At 53.6% G+C, this 19,198-nt stretch overlaps 1 protein-coding gene across 1 annotated transcript in view; it reads right to left on the bottom strand.

Annotated features, from left to right (window-relative positions):
- Smim23 (small integral membrane protein 23) overlaps positions 1–8,524 on the bottom strand; it is a 127,630-nt gene extending 119,106 nt beyond the window's left edge. Inside the window, exon 1 of the mRNA XM_058571842.1 lies at positions 8,482–8,524. Coding sequence (XP_058427825.1) covers positions 8,482–8,524 — 43 coding nt within the window. The remainder of the gene's footprint in view (positions 1–8,481) is intronic.
- Positions 8,525–19,198: the final 10,674 nt, after the last annotated feature.

Below are 19,198 nucleotides of genomic sequence, written 5' to 3'. Positions count from 1 at the left end.
CAAAAAGCATTTGGGCTTAGAGCTTGCAAATTTAGAGGCCTCCGGGGACCGGCCAGAGGCAGAACATGAATGAAGTCGAGTGTGGAGAGTAACAGGGAGGGGAGAGGACGGCAGCCAACTGAGGACCGTGCTGGCCCGGCTGCCACTCGGCTCTAGACAATTGTCTCATGGTGACATTGGACTGACACATATCTTACTTTTCAAAAGAATATGGAATTCTGGTCTAAGGGCTCTTGGCAGTTGAAGGTTGATATGTTAAAATTTCTTAAAAATTATGTGGGCCCAACCAGACAGGCCTGTTTTACAGTGAGTGACGTTTTGCATGTTGGCTTATAACCCTTGTCATACCACACCTCCTTGACCTTCACAATGGCTGCTGGGGTGGGCGCCCTGATGACTCTCATGTAGCAGGGGAGAGAAGGTGATCAGAGAGGGCAACCATCATGTCCACAGCCCCCCAGTTGGCTGTCCCACAGAATGCAGGGGCCTGCTGTGCACCAAGGACTTCACTTCAAATTATCTAAAGTCTTTGTCAAACTGGTCAAAATATGTGTCTGTTGGGTTTTCAAGAAGCAGACTGTGTGGCTGGGCACGGTGGCTCACACCTCTAGTCCCGGCAACTGGAAAGCCTGAGGCAGGAGGTTCTCAAGTTTTGAGGCCAGCCTCAGCAACTTTGCAAGACCTTCAGCAACTTAGCATGACTCTGTCTCGAAATAAAAACTGGGGCATGGCTGGGGATGTAATTTAGAGGTACAGCACCCCTGGGTTCCATCCCCAGTACTGGGGGCAGGGGAAGCAGTCATTGTTACTCAACTTTCCTTACTGTGACAAAATACCTGAGAAAATCAAGTTAAAAGGAGGCAAGGTTTGTTTTGGATAGTTTCAGGTCCATGGTCACTTGGGCCTGTCGCTTGCTTTAGGCCTGCGGCAGCACATGCACCCTAGTGTTGGTGTGTGTGTGTGGGGGGAGCTTCTCACCTCATGGCAACTTGGAAGCAGAGAAGGAGGAGGGGTGGGCACACAACATCCCCTCCAAGGGCCTACTCCAGGGACCCCACTTCCCTCCATTAGGCCCCTCCTCCTCAAGGTCCCAACACCTCCCAAAAGAGCCAGGGGCTGGGGACCAAACCTGCAACCCACGAGCCTCTGGGGGACATTTAAGATCCAAACTAGAGCACCGTCCTCCCGGGCCCCTGTCTGTCCCAGATCTCCCTCTGCCACCGGACACCAGTCATTGGAGGAGAGGCACCCGGATGACCCAGGGATCTCACCTCAGATCTCCAGCTTACTTCACCTGCGCAGACCCTCGGCCCCCCGAGAGCACACCCACAGCTTGCTGGGGTGGGAACGTGGACGTGCCCTCAGGGGCACCCCCAGCCCAGCCCCCTGCTTACCCCTGCTGCATGCATCTGCTTCTTTAATTTGATTGAGTAAACCCAGAGCCCCATTCTGCCCTAGACGGCCATGTAGACACAAACCCTGGGCTTCCGGTTACCTGCCGCCTGGCAGCTGCTCCCTGGGATGGGAGAACCCGGGGACTGGTCACTGTGCCTTCTGCACAGCTCAATGTCCTCAGAGGGTGCTGGGGTGAAGTCCTGGTGTCTTCTGTGCACTTCCCAAAGAAAACGTGCTTCAGAGTCCCAGAGAGAAAAGCCACCCGCTGCGGCCCTGGGGCTGAGGACCAGCTGGTTGCCAGGGAGCCGACAGCCTGTCCCCATTAGACTGCTCGGCAGAGGAAGTGCTCAGAAAGCGAGGTCCCTCGCTCATGACCGCCAGCACCAGGTGTCACCAGCCCAAAGAGCAGCATTCGCACAGCATAACAGTCTCCTCTGTACAAACCGCTCTGAACAGAGCGCTGGTCATATGCGGCAGCTCCTCTCTAGTTTTCTTCCTTGAAATGTCAGGGTGCCCTGACATTTTTTGCCACGGAGGTTGATGGGTTTTCGTTTCTCTGCACAAGAAACCAGCCACCAAAAAGAAAAGCTTGTTCTTTAATAAGTATTTTTTTTTTAAATAAGGGCAAAACTCTCAAGTTGGAAAGCATTCTGGGAAACGGTCTCTGAGAGTTGGGCTGGGGGTGAAGTTCACTGGCTGGCACCCTCTGGGTTTGGAATGGGTAAGGGCAGAGCCAGGTAGAGAGAGAAGTGTGTGCCCTTACTCTGTTTAGGGCATCCTTCGGCAGGTCCTGAGGGAGCGGCTTGGGATGATGGGGAAGAATTGGGGTCTGGCCCAGGGTTGAAGTTCCAGTAGCTCTACCTACCAAGCTGTGGGACTATGGGCAAGTGACTTACCCTCTCTGAGCATCGGTGTCTCCAACTGTTAAGTAGGAACGGTAACCATGCTTATGCTGCACCTTCAGGAACCATTTTATTTTATTTCTTAAACTGGGAAATGGACTGTCAATGACTTGTCCCTTTCCAAAATGACCTGTCCCTTTCCAAAGGGAGATGCTGCAGAACCCATGAACCTAATCTTCCTGCAGTTTCTTCAGAGAAGAATCAATCGTTCCATGTCCACTCAAGGAGACCCCCCAGGTCCAGATGGGGCTTCCACCCACACCTACTCCCAAGCTTGGTTTGCTCATCTGCAAAGTAGGGATGTCCGTGAAATGGCCAGCCCTGGCCCCGTGAAGGTGAACCAGGCAGTGGCCAGGTGGCCGTGAAGACACTTTTGTCAGTGGAGGGAAGCGAGGAACAAAACTCCAACTTAAATTCAAAGGTGGCATGAAGTGCCCCCAAAATGTCCCCTCTCACAGAAGAGAAAGCCCAGAGGCAGAGGAGCTTCGGGGTGGGCTGATTGGTGGCTTCAGGGTGTCTCCAGGGGCACAAGTTCCTCCACCTGTCTGCTCTCCATCCACAGCAATGGCTTCATTCCCAAGACACTGAGGAGATGGCACCAGGAGTCCCAGGTGTCACATCCAACAGTAGCCTCCAGAAGTGGATGCAGTGCCTCTTCTGTGACTCACTTGTAAGGAGAAAAGCAAGCCCAGCGGTGGGCGTGCCCTCCCGTCCACCAGTAGAGTGCAGGCCATGGCTGACCCGAGACCGCCAAGGGACCAGGGGAGGGCCCGCGGTGGGCCCTGTGGCTGGTGGCTCTGCAGGCGCAGAGGCAGCCCATCCAAATTGGAGTCTCTTGAGGAGGAGGGGGGTTCAGTGGGATTTTCACAGATGCACACCTGAAACTGAGCTTCCCTATTGGAGAACCCCCGGGGAGAATGAGGAAGCGGCCAGACGTGATGGACGAGTCAATTAAGGGGGCTTTATCAGGCCTGCTGTCACCACGGGCGACCTCAGTTTGACCCACTGAGAAGCCTGGGAGGTGGTCAGGAGCACACCTGCAGTGTCCTGGCTGGACCCGGAGCCCGGCTCTTCCTCCATGTCCCTGCAGGCCATCTCTGCCCCAGGCTGCTTCACTCAGCGTCCGGTAACCAGCACATGCCAACCCCCCAATTCAGGCCTAGCGAGTTCCAGAGGCAGAAAAAGAACCTGGTGGAGAGTGGCAGGTGCTGCGGGTGGGGGGACCAGGGCGAAGGGCGGGGCGGGAGCGGGGCAGGGGGGGACGTGGCTACATCTGAAACAGGGGGCGGGGCCTGGGGTGGCCTCCTGCGGTGCTCACCTTTGGCGGCAAAGAGGTTTCTCTGCAGCACAGCTGGGAGCCCGGGGTGTCCAGGACACGTGTGTCCCCTGGATAAGAATGTTTCCTCCGCTCCTCAAGGCTCAAGGCTTCTGTCACTTGCAGACTTAAAGTCTTCTCTGGTCTCCTGGGCCTTCTGTCCTGGGACCCTGGCACCGCTGGGATTCTAGAGCAACCCAGTGACAGGCACCACAGGAAGACACTGCTCCGAGGACCCAGAGATCGTGTCCACGCAAGGCAGCTCAGCCCTCCCAGCATCCCCAGAGATGGAAAGGGCACTGTCCCCATGGCACACACGGGAGACTGAAGAACAAGGGAGGGGTGACTTCGCTGACGTCCTAAAGCAACACCTGCCTAGAATTCCAGCTCAGCACCGTGGGCTGGTGAAAGGTGCTGAGTGGGGCCACTGTCCCCAGATGCTCTCCTCAGCGACAGACAGAACAGGGGAGAGGAGGAGCAGGAGCCCGGGGAGGGGCTCCCTCCGGTGGTGGGCTGCCTAGTGCCAGAGCATGGAGGGTTTGATGATAGTGAATAAGGAACCTGCCACAGGTGCCAGGGGTCACTCTCACAGTCACGGAAGGTTCAAGTGCAGGAATGCTGTGCAGGGGCTGGGCTTCACACCAAGCTCTCTCTGCCCTCAAGTTCTTTCCCACTCACGGTGGCTCTGTGGTCAGGCCCTGTGGTGGGGCCCAGAGCCACAGCCACCAGGAGCCTTTAATGTGGCTCTGGGCTGAGCCCACCCGCTCCGCGGTCTCTGCCCACTGTGGGCATCAAGGGCCATGGGTGAGAGTGTGGGCCACGCTGCCCAAGTGGAACTCGGGAGGAGCCACAAAAGCCAGCCACACAGGGAATTTTTAATTTTCTAGTAGCCACATGAAAAGAGTAAAGAAAAATAGGTAAAGTTAACTTTATTAATATATTTTGCTTACCCAAATACATATCCAAATGGAAGTTCAGCATATAATTAACACAAAACATCACAAGGTTGAAGTTTATGTCTTCCTTTTTAATTTATTTTACTGAGGATTTTGAGTCCAGGGTGTGTCTTATTATATCGAGGGCACACTGCAGTTTAGAATGTCTGCATTTGTGGTGCTAAAGAGCCCCCCATGGCCAGTGGTACCATATTGGACCAGGCAAGTTTGGGTGATTCAGAGAAAGGTGATTCTCATTCTTCTCTCCTTACCTGCTATGCACATGACCACAGGCTGACCCCCCCACACACACACACACTTCAAAACTGTGTTTGCCATTCTTAGGAACCAGTGCTTACTAACACAAGGAAACAAGAATCTCTAATGGCTATTGTTGAATGTGTCTCCCAAAACCTTGTATTGGAAACTTAATTCCCAATGCTTGGTGTTCAGAGGTGGGAGCTTGGGCAGCCAGGGTCCCTGAGGGCTCTGGAATGAACAGTGCAGATTGTAAAAGGGCTTGAGGAGGGATCTCGCGGCCTGCTCGCCCTTGTCCTCTACCTTTCCACCAGGGGGTGACCCGCAAGAAGGTACTCACCAGACGCTGCCCTCCATCTTGGTCTCCCTGGTATCCAGAACCAGGAGCCTCCTAGCTTCCTATTGTCACCCCATCGATGGCTTTCCATTACAGGGCACAGAGTGGAGCAAGGCAGTGATGAGGGAATGCCAGTCGTCACCGATGTGGGCACAGACCCTTGGACTCCCAATTTAAATTCCAAGATTTGATCCTAAGGCAGTAGCTAGGGAAGTGAGATTTGCATGCACAGATCCCCTTCCAAGGCTTAGCATTGGCTTCCTGTTGCTGCTGTAACATATGAGCACCGACCTAGGGCTTAAAGCCACACAAACTTATGATCTTGAAGGCTGGAGGTCAGAAGGTTAAAATGTGTCTCGCTGGGTTACGTCAAGAGGCTGGCAGCTGTGCGGCCTCTGGAGACCCTCAGGGAGCATCCGTAGCCTCGCCTCGTCCAGCTCCTGGAGACACCTGCTTGCATCATGTGCCTCACGGTCCCCTTCCGACCAGCAGTGTCATCACACGGACCTCTACTTCTGTCTGTCCGTCTCCTTCTCTGACGCTCCTGCCCTCCTTCCCCTAATAAGGAATTGTGTTTCCACTGGACCCACCTGGAAAACCCAGGATGATCCCCCGTCTCTGGGTCTGTGACCAACCTGCAAAGCCCTCTTTGCCACGGAAAGTAACACAGACTCCAAGATTAGGGTGTGGACATCTTTAAAGGCCATTATTCTGCCCCACACCCGGCTAAAAGAAAAAGAGACCAATAATCCCTGGGACCCGGCTTGATGAAGAATTCCTGGCCCATGAGGACAAAGGTACGATTCATAAAATCAATTGATTTGGCTTCAGTAAAACTGAAGAGCTTCGCTTGGTAAAGACTGTGTTGAAAGAATGAAAAGACAAGGGACAGACAAACCTTGGCAAACCACAGATCTGACAAAGGATTCCTGTGTGTGTGTGTGTGTGTGTGTGGGTGGGTGTGTATTGTTCAGCAGTAACATCATCATCGATCCTATACGAAAAATATACGAAGAGACATTTCAACCAATAAGCATACAAAAATCTGTTCTGTCATTAGCCATCAGGAAATGACAATTAGGACTCTGGTACATCACCACACACCTGATAGGACGGTAAAATGAAAAACCGTGAGCATGTGGAGTTGGTCAGCTTTCTGTTATTGGGACGGAATACCTGAGATAATCCAAAGGGGGACAGGTCTACCTTGGCTTGAGGTGTCCGTCCATGGTCTTGTCTTGGGCCAGGGGTGGCAGAGGACATCATGGCACAGAGGGCATGCAGGAGGAGGCTGCTGCCTCATGGCAGCCAGGAAGCAGAGAAAGAAGGGACATGGGTCCCCACATCCCCTTTAGGGACACGCCCACAAGACCTCACTTCCTCCCACTAGCTCACCTCCTGAAGATTCTGTCACTTCCCAACCCCACCATAGCCTGGGGACATTGGCCTTTGGGGGACCCTCGTGCAAACCGTAGTTAAGAAGCAAATGCTGCTGAGTTTGGAGAGAAGCTGGAGCTCGCAGACTTTGCTGGTGGGAATATAAAATGATACAACTGGTCTAGAAATTAGTTTCTGAGTCTCTTAAATGAAATAGACACCAAAGAATCTGGCAGTTAGACTCTGGGTGTGCTTATCTCAGAGAGAGAACAACACAAGTCTACACAGAAACTCTTCTGCAAGATTGTTCATAGCAGTTTTATTTGTGATGGTTAAAAAAAAAAGCTAGAAACAACGAAAATATTATTTTTAAACAACATTTGAAATAGAGGAAGAGCTAATAGGAGTGGTATACCCATACCAGGGAATACTATTCAACAATGAAAATGAAGAAGAAGTTGATATATTCAACAAGATGGATGGACCTTAGGTCTTTGTGCTGAATGAATGTGATGTGTAATATGTTACATTACCACATTGTGGTGGCAACACTGTATAATAGAGGTAATAAAAAAATGTTGTGGGACTGGGGATGTAGCTCAATGGTAGAGTATTTTCTAGCATGTGCAAGGCACTCGGTTCGATCCTCAGTACCACATAAAAATAAAGAAAGAAAGAAATTAAAGGTATTGTGTCCATTTACAACTTTTAAAAAATTTTTAAAAAGGAACATTGTTTGCCTAACATTCTTAAAGTGACAAAAATATAGAGATGGAGGAGGTTAGTGAAGTCCAGGGTTCGGAAAAGGGGATGGGGGAGGGCAGAGTGAATATGAAGCGGTAATGGGAGGGAAATCTTTGTGGTGATGAAATAGTTCTGCGTCTTGATTGTGGTGGTGGCTATACAGATCCACACACGGGATAAAATAACAGAGCTCTATACACAGACTGTAGCAATCACTGTCAATATCCTGATTTTGATGTTGCACTACAGCTTTGTAAGATGTAACTACTACGGACAAATAGATGAAGGCGTGCAGAAACTGTCCACACTGTCTTTCCAATTTCCTGTGAATCTAGAATCATTTCTAAACTAAACATTTTTTAACAAGAAAAGGAGACAGAGATAACCTAAGTGTCCAAAAATAGGGGATTGGTTAAGTGGACTGCACTATACCCATGCAATAAAGTGATGTGGGGTCATTTAGAATACTCAGGAAAATCACACAGGTAGACAAACAAGGTCAGAGTACACGGCAGCGCGTGGCGTGAGGTCCCGAGTTGCAGCGAGGTGTGCGTGTGCACTGGCAGGTGGAGGCCTGGGAGGCCACACTGGGAGTCAGCAGACGTGATTCCAGGTGACTTTTGAACTTCTCAAGAATGCTCACATTTTTATGATGCATGTAGACCATTTTGAAGATGAGGGAGAAATGACCATTCTCTTTCCGAAAAAAATAAGAGTAAAAGGGCAGCGCATCCTGTCGTGATGCTGATTTCCCTTCCCCAAGGCAGCCAGCTCCGTGAATGTGGGAGATAGGCCCCGGGAGAGATGTGGGCTTTGCTTTCTGGCAAGAACTGAACCAGGAGGTGGAGAGATTGAGACCAAAGGCCACTGCAAGTCGAGAATGAAACCGCACCTGGTCTATTACAGCCGCACCAAAGCACGTGCACTTGGGGGTCCCAGAGAGCTGGGTGCCGCACTGAGCGCTGGACCATCCCCCAGCTCCCGTCCCCCTGGCTCCCGTCCCCCTGGCTCCAGTCTATTCCTCAGGGTTTTCACTCTCAGCTGAGAAGCACCTGCGCTGAGATCTGTAGGCACAAGTTCTTCTTCTGTAGCCACCTCTGCTCCGTTGCTCTCTTTGACCGGAGAGGCCATCACCCCTGAACAAATCACCCCAACACTCCGCTGGAGATTGAAGTGCATGTGTGCTTTGGGGTGACAGTGCAGATGTGCACACCTGACCCAGATAACAGCTGTCACGACAGGAGTCCTCTCGATGCGACATGTTCGCTGTGCACCTGTTGGAGCTGCTCTGGAACTGTCCTAGGTGGTATGGTCCCTGAGGTCTGTGGGAGGGACCCAGTCCAAGGCCACGGCAGCGAGTCCCTAATGGAACTGGGGGGAGTCCCCCTTCTGTCCGCCTCCAAAGCTATGCGCTTTCCCCTCGGAGACGTCAGGCCACTGCCACCCAGCCCCCATTTTCCTGGGTTCCCCACGTCAACAATGGAGGAAGAGAACGGTCTACCTGGGACCTGTGGCTTCTGCCCAGGACAGGAGGCAGCAGCTCAGGTCAGGCCCCTGTAGGTGCCACCCAAATGGCCCCTCCTGACGGAGCCGGTCCCTGGATGCTGAGGCTGCTGGAGCTGGGATGGCATCTCCTGCGCACAGGCTCCCCCTTATGGAAATGAGGGACATTCCTCGCAGCTCCATCGTGACTGGGGACCTGCTGCTCCGCCCAGGCCAGAGATGCTGCGAAGGAAGGCCCCACCTAGTCCCGCCCAGCCCAGCACCTGGAACCGGCTCCCCGTTCCTGCCAGCCCTGTGCCCCATGCTTCATGCATGGAAGGTGCTCCGGGTCCCTCCAAGCATGTCCCTCCTTCCCTGCCTCCCTCGAGGTCACGTTCTCGGATCCGCACATTGTAGAACATGGACAAAGTGACCTAAGATGACAGGTCCCTGCGGAGAAGTGATGATATTTACAGGGACCTCCTCAGGCAGCCTCCTCCTGCTTAGACACCAGAAGAAAAGCACCTCTTCCTAAAGATGCCCCCCACACACACACACACACCCTGCATCTGTCGGGCTTTATGCCCCAGGATGCTGAGGACTGCGTTCCAACAGAGACCAGGGCAAATCTCATCCTCACCGTGAGCCTCGGTGGTGTCATCTGGAAAGTGGGTCTGACGATGCTCAGGATGGAGGTGGCCTGTCCATGAAAGGCTTAGGCAAACATTTATCTGCTCCTTTAGGTCCTTCCGGAAATGTCACCACCCCAGAGCTCACAGTGTGGCAGTCTGGGCGGGTTACAAACTGGCGCTTACTTGCTTATTCTCCAATTTAGTGCCTCAAGCAACGTTCCCTGAGTACCCACCGCGAGCCGGGCCCAGTGGTGAGCTCTCTGCCTCTCTGCCCAGCAGCCTGAGCTTGGGCGTCTAGCTTACCTGCAGGGAGTGTCTGGGGACCAACAGGTGAAGGAAGCAGGGGAGAGGGAGGGGACAGCGTGGTCTCCCTGCACCTGCAGCCCACTGCGTCAGCTGGACTGGGACTCGGGATCCTTGGTGATCTTGTTCTTCCCTCTCCCCGAAATTTCATTGACCCAGCTGCAAAGTGGGAGAGCAGAAGGTACCTGGTGAGGGTGCCCAGTCCCGCCTCTTTGGGCCAAAAGCAGCCCTGCCTCATCCACACTGTCCCTGCTCTGTCCCCCAGTGCTCTTTCCAAGCATCCCCACCCATCTTAGTGCCCCATGGGGTCCTCTCCCATGTCCTCCTCAACCCCCAGTAATTGTTCCTGCCGTGCTAGACTTGGGCGGGGTGGAGCAGGGGGACCTGGGTCTGGAGTCCACACCTCAGTTTCCTTGTCTATAAAAGAACCTGGGAATGCCTCCTTGGGGCTCCATTGTGAGGCTCTCGCTATGAGGCTCCTTCGTGTGGGATGCGATGGGCCTTTGTCACATCAGGACCCTCCACGGATGAACAGCCTTGCCCCTGGTATTATCTTCCCTGGTGGCCATATGGAGGTGCGGCCTACGAGACGGCTTAGAGGGGACCGAAAATGCAGGATCTCAACTGCAGGGCTTTGCCTGGGAAACACCTTCCGGCTTCCAGAAGGAGAAGATTCCGGAGCCACCAGGATGAGGGTCAAGTTTGCAAGCGAAGCAGCAGGGCTGTGGCGTGGGCAAGAACATCCCCGGAGGAGGGGACACCAGGGGCAGAGCTCTGGGCATCGCGGTGGCCTGGATTTGGCTTTGCTCCTCCAGGGGAAGATCTGCAAGCTCTTCAGATGGGAGGGCGCCCGACGGGGGGGTGGGAAGAGGAGGGAAGGAGGCAAGACTCCCTGATCACAGAGGGGGGCTCTGTGAATGCCCGGAGGCTTGGGGTCTGGATTTTAGACCGAAGCAAGTCACGCGCAGGTCAGTTGGACAGAGCAGAGAGGGTCACTGGAGACTGAGAGCAGGGTAGCAGGAATCCAATCCAGGAGGGAGAGGGTGAGGACCCGGTGAGGTCAGGGCCATGAGGACATGGAGAAGGGAAAGTATTTGAGGGATGTTCCCGAGATGGTCCCAGTGACGGCTTGACTGTGGGGTGTGAGCGGAGGAAAGGTCTTGCCATCTAGTTGGAGGGCCAGACAGACACCCGGGAACGAGAGTGAAGTGGACGAGCGGGAGGATAATTAAGTGCTAAATTGTGCAGCCTAATTTATTGTTTGGACTGTTGCCTTGGGCTCTGAACCCCACTGCTCTAATGAGCTCATGACATCAGTCATCAGGAAGGCTTGCCTAGCCCATCGCCTGTCCCAGCGGGAGCCGTCTGCGGGCACTACCCACACGCCTATCTGGACAGACTGTGACTTTGGGGCTTCTGATTCAGTTCACAATTGGGGGTCACCAAACCCTGGCAAGACCCCTTTCTTAGAAGAACCCGGAAGCACCCAGCACTGCCAGGGGTGTTGGTCCAGAAAAGAAAAGAAGCCTAGAGTTTGACCTTGACCGTGATGCAGGAGCCTTGGGGACCCAGAGGGTTGGGATCACATCCAGCCTCCCTCCTGCTTATGGGGCCTTGGACAAGCCCCCAACCCTCTCTGAGCCACAGAGCCCTGTCCATGGATTCAACCAAGCATCAGGGGAGGGTCCGAGATCCTCCGTGGCTATGAGAGGATCCCCCAATGTTAAAAGATGTTAGAACAACAGACAGGTAAGAACACTGTGTACCTGAGTGTGCCACACCCTAGGCTGCCGCTCCTGGGACGCAGAGAATGATCCTGTCCCCCTGTCTTTGTGGGAAGGGCGTGAGGACATCTGGCTGGAAGGCTCAGGGCTGCTCTTAGGGGGCATGCTGTGGTTTGGATAGTTCAGTCCCCAACGAGGCACTGTTGGGAGGTAGTAAGACTTTAAGGGGTGGTGCCTAGTGGGAGGTTTTTATGTCACCCGGGATGTGTCCTTGAAGGGCACCGTGGGCCCCTGGTTTCTTCTTTCTCCTTTTTTTGTTCCTAGCCACGAGGTGACTAGACTTCCTGTGTCATGTGCTCCTGCCATAACGTGCTGCCTCATCACAGGTTCAAAAACAACAGGGCCAACCGGCCACAGACGGAAACCCCAAACCTGGGAGCCGAAACAACCCTCTCCTCTTTTTAAGTTGATCGTCTCAATGTGTTTTGTTGTAGGGATGGAAAGCTGACTAACACAGGGGGCTTTGTGTCAGATTGAGAAGGTGGATCGTCCACACCAAGGAAACACGAATTGGATGGAGATGATAGCAACCAAAGTCCCCCAGCTCCTCTCCCCAGGCCGCCAGTCCTCTGAATACTGATGGCAACTATGACAGAGAGATTGACTATGGGATGTCCTGCTTACAACGTGCACCCCCCGCCCTCTGCAATAGGAGATACCTGGCCTAGGATAGCACCCACTGCATTTATGTTGAATAAATGAATGAAGAAAGTTGAAGTAGTAGCCAAAGACGTTCACACGGAAACAAGGTGTCTTTTTCACCTATCCAGCCACCAAAGGTTAAAAAATGACTTCCCACGCCTGATGTTGATCCCAGTGAGAAGAAACGGTTCTCTGGGAGTTTCAAGTAGAGGTTTAGCTGTAAAGCTTCCAGGGGATGGATGTAGCTTTAAGAATGCCCGTCCCCTTCCACACCGTGAAATGCTGTCTCAGGAGGTAGAGAGAGAGGTCTGGCCACAGAATCCTGGGACTGATCCAAATGCTCGCTAGTTTGGGAGGTCTCCATCAGAATGTGATGGAGACATGGACAATCATGATGGAGACATGTGAATGTGGCAGGTGCCCGTGTTGCATTAAAGGGGAGAATCTGTCACCGGCCCACAATGTGATGCTGTTGCCCCTGGGTATCTGAGGGGGACAGGTTCCAGGACCCTCTGCAGATACCCAAATCCACAGATGCTCAAGTCCCTTATAAAGAGTGGCATCGTATTTTTTCAACTTAGGCCCGTCCTCCTGTATACTCTAAATCACCTCTAGATTCTTCATAATACCTCGGACATCGCCAAGGCCACGTAACAGTTGTTAGCCTCTATTGTTTAGTTGATAGCGATCGGAAGGGAAAGTCTGTGCATGTTCAGTACAGACAGCACATTTGTTTCCAAATATTTTCAACCCTTAGTTGGTTGAGTTCATGGGCGCGATATGTACAGTTTGGGGGCCACTGCGGCTGAGACAGCCCGGGGAACTGGCCGACCCTGCGTACCTTGCTCTCTCCTTTGCTGCCTATCTGTACTTTGGACATAAAAGCAGAAGAGCATGCTGTTGCTATAAAACACTAACGCTGTTTCCACACTTGCTTTTTTTTTTTTTTTAAGCCAGGGTGGAGTTGGGCACTGTGCTCCTGGGGGTGTGGGGACAGACTGCACCAGGATTTCTAGCATCCCCTCACCCAGGTGGTCCCTCTGCTCTCCAGGATGCTCTGAGCTTGGCCAGGGAGACCCCAACTCTCTTCCAAGACAGGGAGCAACGGGGGCAGCCTCAGCAGCTACGTGTGGACAGTTACCTGGGACATCCCTTTATGGGAGGAGATGCCTGGAGACGTGGGGACAGCAGAACTTTGGGACATCCCCTCCTGGCGAGGAACCTCAGCACCAGGCTTGGTTGGTGAGGACAGGGCCACCGTCGCCACGCCGGATTCCCAGGTCCCGGGCCCCATCTGGAGCCAGGTTGCAGCCTCAGCTCTGCCTGCAGCAGAGTCTCTTCACCCCTCGGAGCCTTCTTGTGTGTGACCGAGGGCCACAGATCTAGCCTGCAGCGTCAAGAGCACCCATTGAGGAGCCAAAAGATGTAGGTGTGACATGATCCCAGGGCCCTCCTGCTGCCCACTTCCTCTTCTCACTGGCCTCCAACCTGGAGAACCCAGGGAGGCTCCTGTGGTCTCCCTCTCCCACCACCTGCTTGGATTTCCTGGGCACCGACGTCCAGTTCCTTCTGCTCCCAGAGGAGCAGCCAGAGAGCAGGCCTTCCTCCTCCACCCAGGAGCTCTGTGGAGGGTGTCCTGCATGGTAATGGCCGGAGGGAGGGCCCCTGTCCAGAGGCCAGAAGGTCTGGGTGGAACCCTGCAGAAGGGCATCTGAGTCTGGAAGAGCAACTGGAAGGAACGTTGCCTCCTCTTCTCTGGATTTGAGAGAGTGGAGACCAAGGGGGCTAACCCTGTGCGTGCGCGCGTGCGTGTGTGTGTGTGTGTGTGTGTGTGTGTGTGTGTGTGTCGGGTCTCTGCACCTCAATGGGGGGCCTCCTTCCTGTTGGCCAGGAGGGAGTGAAGCCCAGAGGGCTTGGCCAGCTCCAGCGTGGACCAGATGGCTCCCCCGTCCCCACGTGGGGTGTCTTTGGGCCAGTGTCTTGTACCCGAGTCTTGGTTTCCCAATCTATGGAATGGGTCAGACTGAGAAAGTCGCAGGGAAGACCAGTGACAATGTCCAGCCACCTCACCCCGGCCTGGCAAACCGTAAGAACATGACAGAAGACTGATATTTTTCTTTTTAATAATTGCTCTGTTGGACCCCAGATGCCACACAGGGGTGGGGACAGGAGCCGGTGGGGGAGCACCATTCCAGGAATACCAGGTCGCCTTTCTTTGAGAAAAAACCAGGTGGACACAAATACCCCACAGCAAAGGGGCCGTCCTCTTCCTCCTCCATCACACGAGACCACGGGGCGTTGCCCACCAGCCTCTCCCCCTGCTCCGTGCTGGACAGATCTCTGGGACACTGTTTCCAGTAACCATCCCGAGCAGACAGCCCCCCCCCCCTAAACAGCTGAAGGTGGACAGAAGAATATAAGCCCTACTGTGTGTCAGATGTGCTGCTGGCATTTGCAGAGGAGGAACCAAGCACCTGGGGCCGCCTGGGGGCATGGCTTGGCTCTGCTCTCGCCTCACCCTTCCCACAGCACAGGCTTTGATTTGCAAAAACTTATGCTTTCAAACAGGCCACTGTTGACAAATCTGCAGTGGAGTAAAGTGTGTGTGTGTGTGTTCATGTGTGTGTGTGTCTGTGTGAGTGAAAGAAAAACAAAACACAACACAAAAAATGTCCACAAGTTGTCTCCCATCAGGAGAGCACTGCCTTTTACCCCCACCCCAGGGTGGCCACGGCATTGTCAGCAAGCTGCAGACCCCCCAAGCCACCAGAACATTCTGTACCTTGTGGCAATTAGTCCCCACTTGGCTTAAGGACTCCGACATCAAAGGAGGTCTCCTTGGGGAGGCCGGGCAGTGCTTCAGAATGGAGCCCTTTCCCCTCATTAGAGGGCTGCAGCCCCCAGCAAAGCAGCCTCTGGACAACAGACACGGCCCCATCAAAGGGCCCCTTCCCCAGGGAAGGCCTCTGTAATCCAGTGTCTGAGCACGCCCTGCCCCCTCCCCTGGACCAGCTCAAAAGCCGTCTGGGGACACCTGACCACTCTCAGGCAAAGCCAAGTGAATGCATTTCCAACACAAAGCACCATTTTCCTGTCTCAGAACCCCCCAGGGCCCTGCTTTGAGCTGCCTGCCGTCAAGGCCTAGAGGACTCACATCCTGTCCACTTACAGGGGCCCGAGTCAGGCCCCTCCTCGGCAGTCTCCCCAGCCTTTGAAAGCCCCAGAACACAAACAGGCTAAATTAAGCCACTCTGCAATGCCTCTCCAACTCTAATCTGCTCCCCGGTAAAGTAGGTGGCCAATCTGGGGCCAGCCCTCCTGAGAGCCAGGGGGAGAGAACAAGCCCCCTTGAGGCTGCCGCCTTCCTCTGTAAGCACAAGAGACTGCGTCCTCCGTCTACCACGGGGAAGGCGAGGACGGCGCTTCCTGCAGGGTGCAGGGTTGAGAGCAGAAGGGCCACAGTTCACCGTGCACTTGCCCTCTACCCACCCGGGCTTCCTTCCATCCGTCCATCCATCATCCATCTATCTATCCATCCACACGTACGTACACCTACCTGTTCACGGTCTGTCCATCCTGTCACCCATTTGCCATCCCATCCATTCATCATCCATCGTCCATCCATCTATCCCACTGCAAGTCAGACCCGGCTTCACGCCCTGGTGTTCCAGAAAGGAGTTAGACTCAGATCCTGCCCTCACGGAACTCCCGGTCTCCAGGGAGAACAGATGATGCTTGGGTCCACAAGAAAGGGGTACTCCAGGGGCAAGTCGAGCTCAGGGTGAAGTCTGGGGCCACCAAGAAGATAGTCCTGCAGGTATAAGGGTACCTGGAAGGTACAGAGTTTGAACAAGCAGGAAGGGGAAAGGTCTGAGACAGCCTGGAACATTGGGAAACTTGTCATTGTTTACTCGTGAGTTGGATGTGGGGGTGAGGTGGGAGGGCGAGTGAGAGCTGAAGGTGGACCCTTCATTCCACAAGCTCCACCCCCTGATGGAGCCTCAGACCTGCTTGTGACACACACCGATCCCCACACGTGCAAACAGGTATGTGCACAAACACACGGTGTGGTCACCTTTACATGTTTATATGCTCGTGAATACAAATGTGATCATGGGCAAGCACATACACACTGATGTGCTCCCACACACAGACACACGGCCCACATTCAGACGTGCTCCCACGCACAAGCACGCTAACACGTAGAAACTCACACACACCCAGTGTCCCAGCCTATAAACACAAACTCCGCACACACACACACACACACACACACACACAAAGAGACTCTGTGTGACACTTGTGTTCACTCATGTATCTGCACACGCACATGCAGTACCAGGCAAAGGCCAGGAATGCGATGCCTGCCTCTCATTATTCCCCGTCATAAAAATGTGCCCCAGGCAGTGAAACTTGGCAGAGTGGGGCCATCAGCTGTGTTCTGGGCTGGAGCCGTGTTGCTGAGCTCCACTCAGCTCTGCCCAGGTGGGGTTCCTGCGCTGGTGTCGGCTGCCATCCCTTCTTCCCAGCCAGGGCTGCCTCTGTGAGAGCCGCCTGCTCCTGCAGCCACTGCCCTGTTGGTGGTGGGACAAGCCCGAATATGTCCAGCATCTCCCCCAAGGGCAGGGTGGCCAGAGCCTGTCCTATGACGTCTCCTAGACAGTGCCCAGTCAGCTCTGAGCACAGCTCAACATTCCAGGGGCCAGACCAGTGGGCTCCCTCTTACCCTCCTGCTCCACCTCCCAGGCTCCCCCCGCCAGTGCTCTGCTGGACACCCTGGGCCTGCCCTGGCCCCTCCTTCCCTTCTGATGTGATGAGACCATGACAGGAGTGGTGTTCACCACCATCATCACCATCACCACTACTATCACCACTACAACCACCACCATCACCATCACCACCACTACCACAATCACCACCATTACCATCTGCTGTCACCAGCACCATTACCACTATTGTGATCAACATCATCACCACCACCATCATCACTGTCACTACCACCACCATAATCATCAGTATCACCACCACCACCACCACTACCATCTACTATCACCATCACAACCACCATTATCACTGTCACCACTACTACCACAATCACCACCATTATCATCTGCTGTCATCAGCACCATTATCATGATCACCACCATCATCACAACCATCATCACCATCACCATTACCACCACCACCACAACCATAATCAGCAGCATCACTACCACTACTATCACCAACACCTTCTACTATCACCACCACCACCACCATTGTTACCATCACCACTGCCCTAATCAGCACCATCACCGTCATCACAACTATCATCACCATCACCACCATCATCACCTCCATAATCACCACAACCATCAGTTACTACTACCACCTCCTCCACCACCACCAGCAACCTGCTTACCTCCACTCTTTGGACCTAGGCTCAGACATCACTTGTCACAGCAGTGTCCTCAGAGTCCAGTGGGGCCTCGCTCTCATCTGCTCCTCCAGCATGCAGGGATGCCAGAGGGCACCTCCACGAGGCAGGGATCTTGCCTTGTTCATCCGCTGCTTGGTTAATATATGGCCCGGGGGACACATGCGGTAACCATCTGCTGAATCCATGGACGTGCTTGGCCTCCACTAAGGCACTCGATGGAGGACAGTGTCTGGAGGAGCCGCCCTGGGGCCAAGGGCTGGTGAATTAGTGCAGGTTGACAAGGGACTGGGGAAGGGCCCCAGAGCCACAGCCTGTGGGAAAGCCACATGTCCTGAGGAGGCGGGTAGTCGGCTGGGAGGCTGCAGCCAGAGCCCAGGCAGTGGGCGAACTGCGACAGGCACAGGAGGCCCCAGCAGGGGGACAGCATTGCTCTTTACCTGAGGGCAGTGAGAGGCTCTGGAGGGCTGAAGGCTTGTGGTCAGATGTGACTCTGTGTAAGCATGGACTGCTGGGGGGAGAGGTGACAGTTGTGGCAGCTGCCTAGGAACCTCAGCTAGTCCAGGAGAGAAGGTGGAGATGGCTTTACTCAGACCAGAGTGGGGGGTATGAGATGGAGAGAAGTGGACAGAAGGGGAACCACGGGCCAAACTCCAGGAGCTGCAGGCAGCCTTGGACTTGGAGTGAGGAGGAGCCGCATTGCCTGGGATCTGCTTCCACAGCCGGGTGACGGGGACACTCTTAGTGGGAGGGCACAGGCCAAGGGCTCATGACTGTGTTCCTATTTATTGCTGTTATCGTTAGTGGTGGTGTAACAGGAGCAATAACACCAAAGGATTTCCTAAGCCATCTGCCAGAGGCACAGGGTGTCATCTTAGTTTGCCTTCCCAGAAGCCACCCTTGGAACCAAGATTCTAAAGCAAGTAATTTATTAGCTTCCTTCGCTTAGCATGATATTCTCCAACTCCATCCGTTTATCTGCAAATGCCATAATTTTATTCTCTTTAATGCTGAGTAATAGTCCATTGTGTATATGTACCACATTTTCTTTATCCATCCATCTATTGAAGGGCATCTAGGTTGATTCCACAGTTTAGCTATTGTGAATTGTACTGCTATAAACATCAGTGTGGCTGCAGTATGCTGATTTGAAATCCTTTGGGTATAGACCAAGGAGTAGGATAGCTGGGTTAAATGGTGGTTCCATTCCAAGTTTTCTGAAGAATCTCCATACTGCTTTCCAAAGTGGTTGCACCAATTTGCAGTCCCACCAGCAATGTATGAGTGAACCTTTTCCCCACATTCTGTCCAACATTTATTGTTGCTTGTATTCTTGATAATTGCCATTCTGACTGGGAAGAGATGAAACCTTAGAGTAGTTTTGATTTGCATTTCTCTGAATACTGGAGACGTTGAACACTCAGCAAGGTGGGGAAGTGAGACAAGGAAGAGAAGGCTAGAAAGGTATGTTATCAAATAGGTCACGACCTTGGGAAGTCGGAGTTCAACCTTGCAGGGGATGCTGGGAGCCTCTGAAGCCCACCTGGAGTCACCCTGCTCAGGGCTAAGGAAGCTGGGGCACAGTAGTCCCCCTTATCCTTGGTTTACTTTCCATGGTCTCAGCTACCATGTTCAAAAATATTAAAATGAAAATTCCAGAAACAAGTAATTCAACA

This window comes from Marmota monax, unplaced genomic scaffold, assembly GCF_021218885.2.
Source record: "Marmota monax isolate L192 unplaced genomic scaffold, Marmota_monax_Labrador192_F-V1.1 WCK01_AAM20220418_F8-fsc00084, whole genome shotgun sequence".
In the NCBI taxonomy this organism is placed as follows: domain Eukaryota; kingdom Metazoa; phylum Chordata; class Mammalia; order Rodentia; family Sciuridae; genus Marmota; species Marmota monax.
The sequence above is the reverse complement of the archived record's forward strand: the minus strand, read 5'-3'. Positions and strand labels throughout refer to the sequence as shown.